Source organism: Otolemur garnettii, unplaced genomic scaffold, assembly GCF_000181295.1.
Source record: "Otolemur garnettii isolate 467f Iridium unplaced genomic scaffold, OtoGar3 scaffold00022, whole genome shotgun sequence".
Classification (NCBI taxonomy): Eukaryota; Metazoa; Chordata; class Mammalia; order Primates; family Galagidae; genus Otolemur; species Otolemur garnettii.
The window spans coordinates 15399598-15412719 of NW_003852417.1; the positions used below are offsets into that span (position 1 = coordinate 15399598).

The following is a 13122-nucleotide window of genomic DNA, read 5'->3' on the forward strand; positions in this document are numbered from 1 at the left end:
GAGCCTCAAGCTGTCCCCCTGGGTAGAGTGCAGTGGCATCACAGCTCATAGCAACTCCAACTCCTGGGCTCAAGTGATTCTCCTGCCTCCACCTCCCAAGTAGCTGGGATTACAGGTGCCCGCCACGTCTGGCTATTTTTTGGTTGCAGCCATCATTGTTGTTAGGCAGGCCCGGGCTGGATTCAACCTCCCTAGCTCAGATGTGTGTGGCTAGTGCCTTAGCCTCTTGAGCCACAGGTGCTAAGCCTAAACTACTGCTTTTAATATTAATATTCTATATGAACTAAGAAAATGCCTACTAAGGAGTTAAAGATTCTCTTCTCTCACTGTGAGTAAAACTAGCCTTTTCCAATTAAATATTAGTACTTCAAAGAAAGAATGTATTACCTGACTAAATGAGTTATTTTTTGTAAAAAGTTAACAAATACAGTGCTACTAAGTTACTTGAGTAATACACACATACATGCATTCCAAAAATGAACAAAAAATGTGGTTCTAATTAGTAGACACTTTAGGAGCCCCATTTATGCATCTGCATTATTTCCAAGAAAGTGTGCCACATATTTTACTTTTCTTATAAATAATATACCGTGAATTCAAGGACAAGTCTTTTAAAAAAGCAAAGTGATTATTTACTAACTGCAGAATAGTAAGTACGATATACAAATATGGTTACACATTGATTTGGTATTTATCTCTAGAGTTCACTGCAACAAAGGAAGAATTTTGTGGGTTTTGTTTTTGAGATGGGGGTTGCACTAAGCTGGAGTGCAGTGGCTATTCACAGAAATAATCACAGTACACAACAGCCTGGAACTCCTGGCCCCAAGCAATCCTCTTGCCTAAGTCTATTTATTAGCTGGGACTACAGGTACATACCACCATGTCTAGCTCTAGAATTTCGTATTTTAAGATCTAACATTTAGAGTGAAGGAACATGTTTCAGATATATACAGATAACTAACTGAATGTTCCATTCAAAATAAGTGTTTTTCACATGTAAAACTGGCTAATCAAAATTGATACTAACTTATTTTCTCTTATGAACACACAAACTAGCCCAAAGTCTGAAACTTTCAGCTATAAATCTGGCTAGCTAACTAACCTTAAAATTAAATTTCCACTTACACATAATTTTAAATTACCTCCCAAATTAAACCATTTCAGATGAATTTAAAATTGTTCAAATTTTTTCTATATTGCTTATACATATAGAACAAACTAATTAAGAATAGTATTTAGGATCAGCTATACCTATGGGGACCATATAATTTATCACTCATCTAGGAGTTGGGAAGGGGGCACCAACTAGACCAGATACCAGGACAACAGGCATAAACCAGAACTGTCTCTAGACAACTGGGACACATGGACAACCTACTTATGACAGTGAGTTTAGTATTTCTTATCTCAGACATGAAAATTAATTTGGAGTCTGGGTATTGCCATTTTGTGCCAACAAATTTCTTTCTAATCCCCAAATAGTATGCCTAGAAATCAAATTTGATAATCAAATACAAGTAATTAAATTAATAAATACATACCAAACCGAGCAGAAATTAAAGGAGAGAACATAGGAGGTTGTTTCATAATAGGAGGAAGAACTATGGGCAACTGTTGTCCTTGAAGCTTTAGTTTGATAAGTTTCATAGCTATAGAGAACTCCTGCTGATCCATCTTCCCATCTTTGTTCAAGTCTGACAAAGCCCTAAAAGAAACATGAGGTGAGTAGATTGGTATGCAGGTATGGAGGTGAGAAAACTACCATTACTTCAGGGGTTAATAAAATAAAAACGACTTGGCATTCACATGTAGATCATCACTTAATTTTAAAAATGTATAAATTTTAAAAAAACTTAAGCTTGCATGTTAAGAAATAATGACCAGAGATAGCATCCAATAGAACACTGCTTATCTATACAGAATCTAGAGACTTTGGGGATGAATTCCACCAATGTGGGTAAGAAAAAAAAATCAAGAGTATAATACTTCTAAATTTAACTTATTTAATAAATTTCTAATTTACACATTTGTTCAAATACTTGAATACTTGCTATGTGCCCCGCACTCTTCCAGGCACGAGAATATTCCAAGTAGAAAGATAGACAGGGTAAGGGTTGTTATACATTGTATATACACATTATATAAAAAACAGGTATTAGAGAGAATAATTTCTTTAAAGTAGGAGCAGGGGAGGGAAGGCTAATTTGAGGTTTACAGATGATGAAATAAATAAAACTATAAAGTAAAAGAAGACTTTGAGATTCTACCAAATTATAAAGGAATTTTTTTTATGATAAAGTATACAATGTCTTTCCTTAGAAATTCTTAAAAAATTAAAATAAGAATAAAAATAAAAAGAAATTCTAATGAAATGAGACATTTGTCCCATGGAACTAAATCCAAATTATTTTCAATCATTTGCTCAAAAAAATTTATTTTCAAACTGAAGAAATATTGTTACCTAAAAACCACTGTTTATGTTAACAACAAATTGTAAAAACAACAACAACAAACGTTCATAAATTTAAGTTCAATTATGAAAGAATAAATTTTACCATATTTCAGCTAAAACAGGAGCCGGCAGACCTGATTGTAAGAAAAAAGTACGTGCTTGGTCACCTGAAGGTAATAAAAACAAAAACCAAACAGCACATTAGTAAATGAAATTAGTTCAATGACTCTGAACAATAATCATGGGCGTATATTACTGATTTTGAGGTTGCTGTGAGCTGTGATGCCACCATCACTCTACCAAGGGTGACATAGTGAGACTCTGTCTCAAAAAAAGAAAAAATAAAAAGAATAAATGAAACAAAAATATAAAAAAATTATTTACACTACTTTAATAAAACTTAGATATTTAAAATAAGTCATATCTAAAGTTCTTTTATCCATCCATCAATGATGAAAAAAATCATTATCATTCATCTGAGTTTTTCCACAATTGGGGCCTAACATATTTCTATTTAGTAAGATTTAGAGTCAAAAAAACTATTCCCTCAAAGAGTTCTATAGAAAAAGTCCTGAGTGTTAGGAGAGACAGTCTTCCATGAGTTTCCTCACACACCTACATGTCCTGCTGTGTATGCCAAGGATGCAAGACCTTAATTACTCTCTCCCCCTGAGTCTGCAGTGATGGAATCTTGAGGAATGAGGTAATGTTTCCCATTGAGACAAAAGACAAAAAAACTTGCTTTACTGTTTGCTCAGTAAAGATCGGTTTCTCAAATCAGTGTTCCTCTCCTGTAACACAATCACAACATATGTAGCATCCTCTGGGCTGTCTGCATTGTCCCTGTGGAAGGTTTCAGGTTATCACGGCTTAGGGAACAAAGGAAGTTCACAAAAATATGCTAATGCTTACGTGCTACTAGTAATAAAGTCCCCTGTCTCTTACTCAGAAGCCTTGAGTCTTCTGCAAATACCCATGAATGGTTATTAACTTGTAAGCGGAGTAATCAATCCTAGTACCAGGTAAGGTACTTAATTATGATAGGAATACAAATTACATCAAATTATAATGATTAAGTGAATGGATTCCAAAGTTAAGCTAAGTGGTTTCAAACCCCAAATCAAGGGCAGCAGCTGTGGCTCAAAGGAGTAGGTGCTGGTCCCATATATACAGGAGGTGGCGGGTTCAAACCCAGCCCTGGTCAAAAACTGCAAAATTAAAAAAAAAAAAAATAAAGCCCAAATCAACCCTAGCCGTCTTTGTAAACTTAAAAAATTACATAACAAATTTTAATCTCAGTTTCACCATCTATAAATACAGACAAAAGTAGTCATAGGTTTGCTCTGACAGTTGAATGAGATAATATATTTAGCATAGCACCTAACATATAATAAAATTTTAATACACATAATTATTTACATACTATTATTTTATTTTATTGTTTATATACTAAGACTGTATATAAACTCCTCGGGTGCTTTGGACAGGAAGAAAGTATCATTTACAGAAAAAAATTTGAAAGTAATACCTAAATTAACCCCCTCTTGGCTCTGGTCTCTTTCTGCAAAACAGGGGCTAGCATCAATCATCAGTAGTTGGTATAGCCTCAAAGACAGTGGCTAAATTATGAAAACAGATTCCAGAAAAAAAATCTAGATTCTTTTCCAGGATATGGGTCTGATACAGGGAATAAGTTGAAATTTTTCTAGACAGTTGAATGTGAAATTAAACAACAGAAATCCTTTATCATCATTTAGGACTCAGGAAACATTTTCCATACGCCAAATTCAAAACAACAAATTAAGATGGTTATAAGAAAAATACAAACTTAATATTATTTTTATTCTAGAATTCTGATTGATATGAATTTTTATCACTGAACAAAATTTTAATGGTAGTCAAAGCTAATTCTAATATATTATATGAAAAGGATAATTCACAAATAAAACAAATTATAAACACAAACCTGTTATGTAACCTCCTGATGGTTTGAGGTTATCAAACTGCTTGTCATGCTTAGTACGTTCCTCAGAGGTAATAGCCCACATGTTTGGCCCTCCTAAAACATAAGTGGAAGACAAAGAAATCATAATGTATATATGAAATGCAATTCAAAATGCAATTCTAAAATGTAAATATAAATCATAAGCGTCCATTTAAAACAGTATTTTTTTTAAGATAGGATCTTGCTCTATCACTTTTTTTAAGATAGGATCTTGCTCTGTCACTTGGGCTAGAGTGCAGTAGTGTCTTCATAGCTCACTGCAACTTCAAACTCCAGGGCTCAAATGATCCTTCCACCTCAGCTATAGGATACACCAACACTCCAGCTAATTTTTCTATTTTTGTAGAGATAAGGCCTCATTATGTTGGCCTCATATTGGTTTCCAACTCCTGGCCGCAAATGATCCTTCTACTGTAGCCTTCCAAAGTGCTAGGATTACAGGCAGGAGGGACCACACCCAGCCATAGTATTTAATATCTGCGTGACACAAAGTAGATCCCTACAATAACAATATACACTCATTCACTCAATATCTATTGAAAATAACTGTATGGCACTCACTGGAAATGGAAACCAAGGTAAATACTGGTAATAAAAAAACAAAAAGATACTCCCATCCTCAAGGAATTCATACTCTAGAAAACTACCAACATTTAGAGTTAACCTGTGAAGAATCCTAAGCAAAATACATACCCCAAAAGCCATGCTAATTCTGAGCACCAAGGATGAGATAAAAGGAAAGGTAAGAATGAGGCAGAACCCTGAAACCTGGCTTAAATTGTGCCATGTGGAGAGGTAGGACCTGAACATTTCACACAAACAGGACACGGCATGAAGCGTCAAGGCATGTGCAAGGTGCTGTGAGTGCACTGAGCAGTCTCATAGTGACAGTGCCATGTGAGAGTGGGAAGAAAGAAGCAGGTGGGATGAATTGTAAAGGGTCTTAAATACCAGACCCAAAAGTCTGGTCTTTACCCTGGAAGTTAGAGACAGCCATCTGATACTTTTAAAATAAGCTTTTTTTTTTTTTGAGACACAGTCTCACTATGTCACCCTCGGTACAGTGCTGTGGCATCACAGCTCACAACAAGCTCAAACTCCTGGGCTTAAGTGATTCTCTTGCCTCAGCCTCCCAAGCAGCTGAGACTGCAGGCGCCCACCACAACGCCCAGCTATTTTTTGGCTACAGTTGTCATTGTTGTTTAGTAGACCTGGGTCAGGTTCAAACCCACTTTTGGTATATGTGGCTGGCGCCCTACTCACCAAGCTACAGGCGCTGAGCCTAAAATAAGTTTTTAATTTGAAATAATTTTAGATTTACAGAAAAGTTACACAGATAGTACAACAGGGTTCCTTATTCCCTTTACCCAATTTTACTATGTTAACAACATCCATGATTGTGTCACATTTGCCAAAACAAAGAAATTTACATTGGTATACTATTACTAACTAAATTAAATACCTCTACCACGTATTTAATGGTAGCTGGTAAACTCCAACAAAAATGGACCCTGGGTACTGAAGACAGTACAAGGATTTATGACTGATGATCTGCCACTGAACCACCTTTTGGAGTCTGAATGCTCGACCCATGGAGCATCCAGCACTCTACCCTGGCTAGAGGGCAGTGGTGTCATCTCATGGCTTTCTGCAACCTCCAACTCCTGAGCTCAAGCCTTCCTCCTGCTTCAGCCCCTGGAGTAGCTGGGACAACAGGAGCATGCCACCATACCTAGCTGATTTTTCTAATTTTTTGTATAGTCTCAAACACCTAGCCTCAAGCAATCTTCCTGCCTCAGCTTCCTAAAGTCCTAGGATTATAGGCATGAGTCACCACACCCACTCATAATATTTTCTTATTTTTCTAGAGAGACAGGAGTCTCACTATGTTGCCCTGGTTGGTCTTAAACTCTAGCCTCAAGCAATTCTCTTGTCTCAGACTCCCAAAGTATTGGGACTATAGGTGTAAGCAACTGCATCTGGCCTATGGATGTGATTTTCGTAAGATGCTCTCTGCTGGTATGATCCATACTCAATCTTAAGCAGGCCCCGTCCACCTGGGCTCTGGGAGTGTGGATTTCTCAGCATTCCTGCCCTTTCTCCCTGTGGCATCCAAACTCCTCCTTATATGGGTGGTTCATCTTAGGAAGGACTTTCTGAGTGCTCCCCACAGTAGTACGAAGATACCCCTGTTTGATACTGATAGAGGATTTTAAGCCCAAGAAGGTTTCTTTCCCCTCCCTCAGTGGGAGAGAGGTTTTTCTTCTGTTCTCCCCAGAAGCAAGGTGTATTTGTCACTTTCTGGGACAGCAATATGCTGACCCTTTCCTAGTGGGTTAAGACTTTAGCATAACAAGACGAAAAGATCCAGGGAAGTGCACACTATTTCAAGCCTATATCCCCAGAGCTGCCAGCAACACCAGGGGACTCCTTTTGATCTCTTATGCAGTAAGCAACTGTTGTGCTTAGTACCCAGTTGATGCCCCCTGGAAGGAGCTTACAAATGTAAACTCCCCAGGAAAGAGCTTGTAAATGTAACGTCTACATGGCCCCCATTTGTTCCAGACTGACATACTAGTCCTCAGTTGTCTTCTACTAGTTCATTAAAATTTTAACTAATTTTTGCAACAAATGCTGTATTTGAGACTGAATTCTGTGGAAAACTGCTTCAATTGCACTGACAAGAGTCATGGAAACCCTTTGATCTTGCCCGCAGTCCCATTCTCTGCCCTGGATTCCAGCCCCCCATTCTGAAGCCCTACATTTACCAGATACAAACCTGTATATGCTGAATCCCATCTAAGGTGCGTCATCATTTCTAGAAACTTCTCCAAGTTTCTGGTACACTGATGGGATGAGGCCTTTTCTGTTTTCTAAGGCTATCTGAGGTTTTTTTTTTTTAATGTTCTCTTTGATAATAAGATCCAGAAAGGGTAAGAAAGAAAACATGAATTTAAGTCACTATTTTGAAACCAGATCAGGTGTTGAGATGTAAGTACACATTTTAACTGAAATAACAAAGCAGCTCCAGAAAAAGATGATCAAGAAAATAATGGGCCTGAACTACTCAATGAAGCAGTTAAGGAACTAAAATTATTAAGCCTGAAGAATCAAAGATTAAAGAAGACATAGTAGCAATCTTAAATATTTTAAAATTTTATACAGAAAACTAAACAATTACTTGAAATCCCTTCAAAAACCAGGAACAGGATCACTATATTAAAGGAAATTAGAGCTGTACAAAAAGGGAATCAACTGCTTCAGAAGGTATTCTTTTATTATCAGATGTATTAAAGTGAAAAATAATCTATTAAACCTGGAAATGTTTGGGGTTTTCTCAAACCATGAAAAACAAACAATTTTATGATCCTTTCCATTTGCTTGAAAATCCAACCCAGTCTCTCAAATACATATTGGGTTTGTGGGTGCTTTTTGGTTTTGTTTTCCTTTTTTTTAACAGAGTCTCATTCTGTTACCCAGACTGAAGTGCAGTGGCCTCACCATAGCTCACTATAACCTTAAACTCTTAGGCTCAAGTGATCCTCCAATCTCAGCCTCTTGAGTAGGTGGGACCACAGGCACCTGCCACTAAGGCTAACTTCTCTATTTTTGTAGAGATAAGGTCTTACTCTTGATCAGACTGGTCTTAAACTCTCAGCCTTGAAGCAATCCTTTTGGCTCAGCCTCCCAATGTGCTAAGATTAAATGTGTAAGGCACTGCACCTGGCCTACCCTTAAATACATCTTTACTTCTTTCCTTACATAAACAAGAGCAGGGAAATATAAAGGAATAGAGAGAAAGTGCTATTCATATCTGTGGCTATTTCTGTGATTTAGGCAGGCCTTTTACCCTCCTCACCCTTTACTTTCTTTCTTTCTTTATGAGTTGTTATAAGAATGATGTATGTAAAATTGCTTTTAAAAATATGAAGTACACAGCAGGCAATACCTGACCAGCCAATGTCCTACACTAGAAGTTTTCAACCCCTCATTGTATATTTAAGTCACACAGGGGAGCTTTGGGAAAAAAGCTATTCAAACAGTATTGAGAACAATTAAATCAGAATCTGGGGGATGAAGTACAGCCTTCATAAGTTTTAAAAGCTCTCCAGGTGATTCGAATGTATATCCAGGCTCAGAACCACTGTCCTGAAACTCACATTCCACATTTCCTCCTCTCCTTTCTATTAATACCTCTTCCTGAATATTCTGCTCCAATTCCACACTTCCAGCCAACTCTAGACAACTAGCAAATAGTGCTGTCCAAAGGCAAGAAAATGTGGGTGGCTGTCATAGAGAATGATGCAGAGTAGTATCCTACAAATTCCTTCTCTTAATGATGATATCCCTCAATCCTACTCTGTTAAAAGATGAATTCATCTCACCTCACCATTTTTTCTTGAACAGATATACAGATTTTTAAACCCTGTTTATCCTACAACTGTTTTAACTCTTGACCAGCTATCTCAGAAAAACAACTTTCTCTATCTTTTATCTGCAAAGACCAGTAACAACATCAGACACAGTAACAGTAGTACTTAGTAGCAGCAGTACCTATTATCCACTTAGCATTACTTTATGCCAGGGACTATGCTAACTGTACTGATATTATCATATCCAATTTTTATAATATAATTTGGATATTATCATATCTAAAGCCCTGTGGACTAGGTATTGTACATATTATGAATGAAAAAAACCTAGAGGCTCGGCGCCTGTGGCTCAAGTGGCTAAGGCGCCAACCACATACACCTAAGGTGGCGGGTTCGAATCCCCAGCCGGGGCCCGCCAAACAACAACGATGGCTGCAACCAAAAAAAAAAAAAAAAATGGCCGGGCGTTGTGGCGGGCGCCTGTAGTCCCAGCTACTTGGGAGGCTGAGGCAGGAGACTCGCTTGAGCCCAGGAGTTGGAGGTTGCTGTGAGCGTGATGCCATGGCACTCTACCCAGGGGGACAGCTTGAGGCTCCGTCTCAAAAAAAAAAAAGAAAAAGAAAAAAACCTAGAGCATAGGGAGTTTAAATAACTTGCTGCACATCGTACAGCTAAGGTAATTTGTAGCTAGAATTTGATTGCACTTCAGAATATAACTCCAAAGTTCATGCTCTTAACTTACATCACATGTTGCCTCCCTGACAACTCTTGATATTTTACACTACCAGTATTTTTTTGTGTGTGTGTGGTTTTTAGCCAGGACTGGGTTTGAATTCATCACCTTGAGCCACGGGCACTGCCCCCGTACCAATATTATTTTTGTCATTTAAAAATAAGTGACAAAATATAAAATAGATCTATCTTAATTATACTTAAAATATAAAAAAAGGTTTTAGCTTTCAAAGCAACCAAATTTACTTCTGGAACAACGTACCTTTAATAAGTCTTCTGAACACTTATTATATTATGTAACAAACTTTAGAGGTAAAAGATGTGGCACTATCACAAACTTGCTTAATATTTAACAAGAGAAAAAAAAAAACAATACAAAATAAAAACCAAGGATAAAGGGAATGCTGGTAATAGATGATTATCTCCAGAAAGTAAAGACTTAAGAATCCCATGTACATAACATCCTCTTTCTCACCTTGTGACTTGTGTTCCCTTTATTTAAACTGCTATTCACATCATCTCTCTCCCATTTCAAACTTTATTATCTTTCAAGGTCCAGGGAAGATGTCACTTTCTCCAGGAGGTTCCTGACACCTCCAGGTCACAATGATTGCTTCCTCCTCTAGATTCTTAAGAGACTTGGTGCTTCTACAGAGCCCTTAGGACAATGCTGTAACTGTTTTCTCTCCATCAGTTCCACTAGACTGTGAACCCTCGAGGATAGGAGCTTTGAGTGTTTTATTCTACTATCCTGAGAGCCAGCAGAACACCCAGCACAGAGAAAACACTTAAAAATGACTGATGATTGGGAGGCTGAGGCAAGAGAATCTCTTCAGCTCAAGAGTTTGAGGTTGCTGTAGGCTGTGACACCATGGCATTCTACCCAGGGTCACAAAGTTAGACTCTGTCTCAAAAAAAAAAAAAAAGACTAGCTCGGCGCCTGTGGCTCAAGTGGCTAAGGCACCGGCCACATACACCTAAGGTGGTGGGTTCGAATCCAGCCCAGACCTGCCAAACAACAATGACGGCTGCAACCAAAAAATAGCCGGGCGTTGTGGTGGGCACCTGTGGTCCCAGCTACTTGGGAGGCAGAGGCAGGAGACTCGTTTGAGCCCAGGAGCTGGAGGTTGCTGTGAGCTGTGAAGCCATGACACTCTACCCAGGAGGGATAGCTTGAGGCTCTGTCTCAAAAAAAAAAAAAAAAAAAGACTGACGAGCAAATGTCAGAACAGAAAAAAAGAGGAAGTAGAAAAAGACAGAAGAGAGGCAAGATCAGAACCTGAGGGAACATAAAAGTCACTTACAAATCTTTTTGTTGTCCATCCTTCATATATGGTTATATCAGCTCTCTGAAGAGGGAAAGCTCTATATACTTGACTTGGCTAATAATCAATCACATGCTTCGCTTGTACTACCTTTTCAGTTTATTCAATTTCTGCCAAATATTTTTAAATACATAAACTCATACATATCTTCTGGCCAGGCACGCCTATAATACTAGCACTCTAGGAGGCTGAGGCAGGAGGATCATTTGAGCTCAGGAGTTCAAGACCAGCCTGAGGAAGAGTAAGACAGTTCCTACTAAAAATAGAAAAGATAGCTGAGCATACTGGTGGGTGCCTTATATAAGTCTCAGCTATTTGGGATGCTCAGGCAAGAGGCCCCATGCAGCCTAAGATTTTGAGGTTGCAATGAGCTAAGACGATGCCACTGCACTCTAAGCAGGGTGACAGAGTAAAATTCTGTCTCCAAAAATAATAAATAAATAACCCCCCAAAACAAAAACCTCAAACATATTTGCTGCTTGTATTGTCTAAAACTCTGCCTTACAAAGGCGACTTTTTTTTCCAGAAATACGTATCATTGAGAAGTAGGGGCCCAATTTAATTTTTAACACTAATATGGGTTAAACAAATTTTTCTTAGCCCTAAGTGAATGGATTAAAAAATCTATATAAATATACTCTCTTAAAGAGAAGTTTTAAGTTTAGAGTTAAAAATAAAGAAACAGATGTACTGAAGAACCATGCACCTAAAATAGCTAAACTCTACATACTTCCTAAATAAAGAAATACCGTATATATAGTAAAACCTGCTCGGTTCATCAGTTAATTAGAAAAGAAATTTAAAAATCTGTCAGGATTCTCGTGACTAGGGAGGCAAGCAGTGTAGTTATAGAACTGATTTAATACACTACATGACTTTGGAAAACTGATGATACTGATATTAAAAACAACAAAAATGACAACAAAGCATGACAAAATGGAAGTGGATTACCTTTCCTGAGCCTTCACTATATGTCAGAGACTTAACATGTAGTAGCTCATTCACTACCATCACCACTATATAAATTAAAGCACTATTGTTCTCCCCATTTTACAGGTCATATAACTAATAAGTGGCAGAGATGAAATTAGAACGTGGATAGCCTGACTCCAGAAGCTGTATGCTAACCTCCACACTATACTATCTTCCATCACATATGCCTAAGACACTTGTGTTCTCTATACTTACTTTAGATGTCACTTTTTTAAACTAGGAATATTACCTAACTCCACAGATGGTTATAAAGATTATATGCAATATATATCTACATTAAAATAAATGACACCTAAATATCATTTTTTCATCTATTAGGCAAAATAACAACAGATAACACTGACTTATCATGTATCAGGTATTTTTCTAAGAGCTTTACAGGTATTGCTTCAATTAAGTCCCATAAGAATCCCAAGAGGTAACTATTTTTCTTTTTTTTTAGAGACAGAGTCTCACTTTATTGCCCTCAGTAGAGTGCTGTGGCATCACACAGCTCACAGCAACCTCCAACTCCTGGACTCAGGCAATTCTCTTGCCTCAGCCTCCCAAGTAGCTAGGACTAGAGGTACCCGCCACAACGCCCAGCTATTTTTTTGTTGCAGTTTGGCTGGGGCCTGGTTTGAACCCGCCACCCTCGGTATATGAAGCCGGCACCCTACTCACTGAGCCACCCTCAAGAGGTAACTATTACTATTACTACCACTGTTTTTAAGGTGAGGAAACAGAGGTACAGAGAGATTAAATAATTTGCCTAAGGTAATGAAGTTGGTAAATGCTGAAGGTAGGACTACAATCTACTCAAGTTTCACTAACAGTCAAACTTTGGCTAGACAATAATTGAAACAGACACATAAATATATCATTAGTTGACTTTCTGCAAAGTTATAAGAGCACAGTCTTTCATCAAATGGTGATAAAAAAACTGGATAGCCATATGAAAAACAAAAAAAGAACCTCGACCTTTATCATATACAAAAATTAACAAAAATAAACTATGAAAATTCTTGAAGAAGACATAGAAGAAAATCTTTGTTTAACTATGGATTACACAGGACTTTTTAGGACACAAAAGATAAAAAACCATTAAAAGTTTTTGACAAATCAGACTTCACCAAAACCTAAAATTTCTACTCTCTTAAAGATACTGTTAAGAAAACAAAATGAGGCTCGGCGCCTATAGCTCAACCGGCTAAGGCGCCAGCCACATACACCTAAGGTGATGGGTTCGAATCCCCAGCC

General features: G+C 37.7%; 1 protein-coding gene across 1 annotated transcript in view; it reads right to left on the reverse strand.

Moving 5' to 3' along the window:
- ITSN2 (intersectin 2) overlaps positions 1–4545 on the reverse strand; it is a 120208-nt gene extending 115663 nt beyond the window's left edge. The window contains exons 1-3 of the mRNA XM_023511816.1: positions 4422–4545; positions 2559–2622; positions 1545–1708 (exon numbers count right to left, since the gene is read on the reverse strand). Of these exons, the coding sequence (XP_023367584.1) occupies positions 1545–1708; positions 2559–2622; positions 4422–4545 (352 nt within the window). The remainder of the gene's footprint in view (positions 1–1544; positions 1709–2558; positions 2623–4421) is intronic.
- Between the last annotated feature and the right edge of the window lie 8577 nt (positions 4546–13122).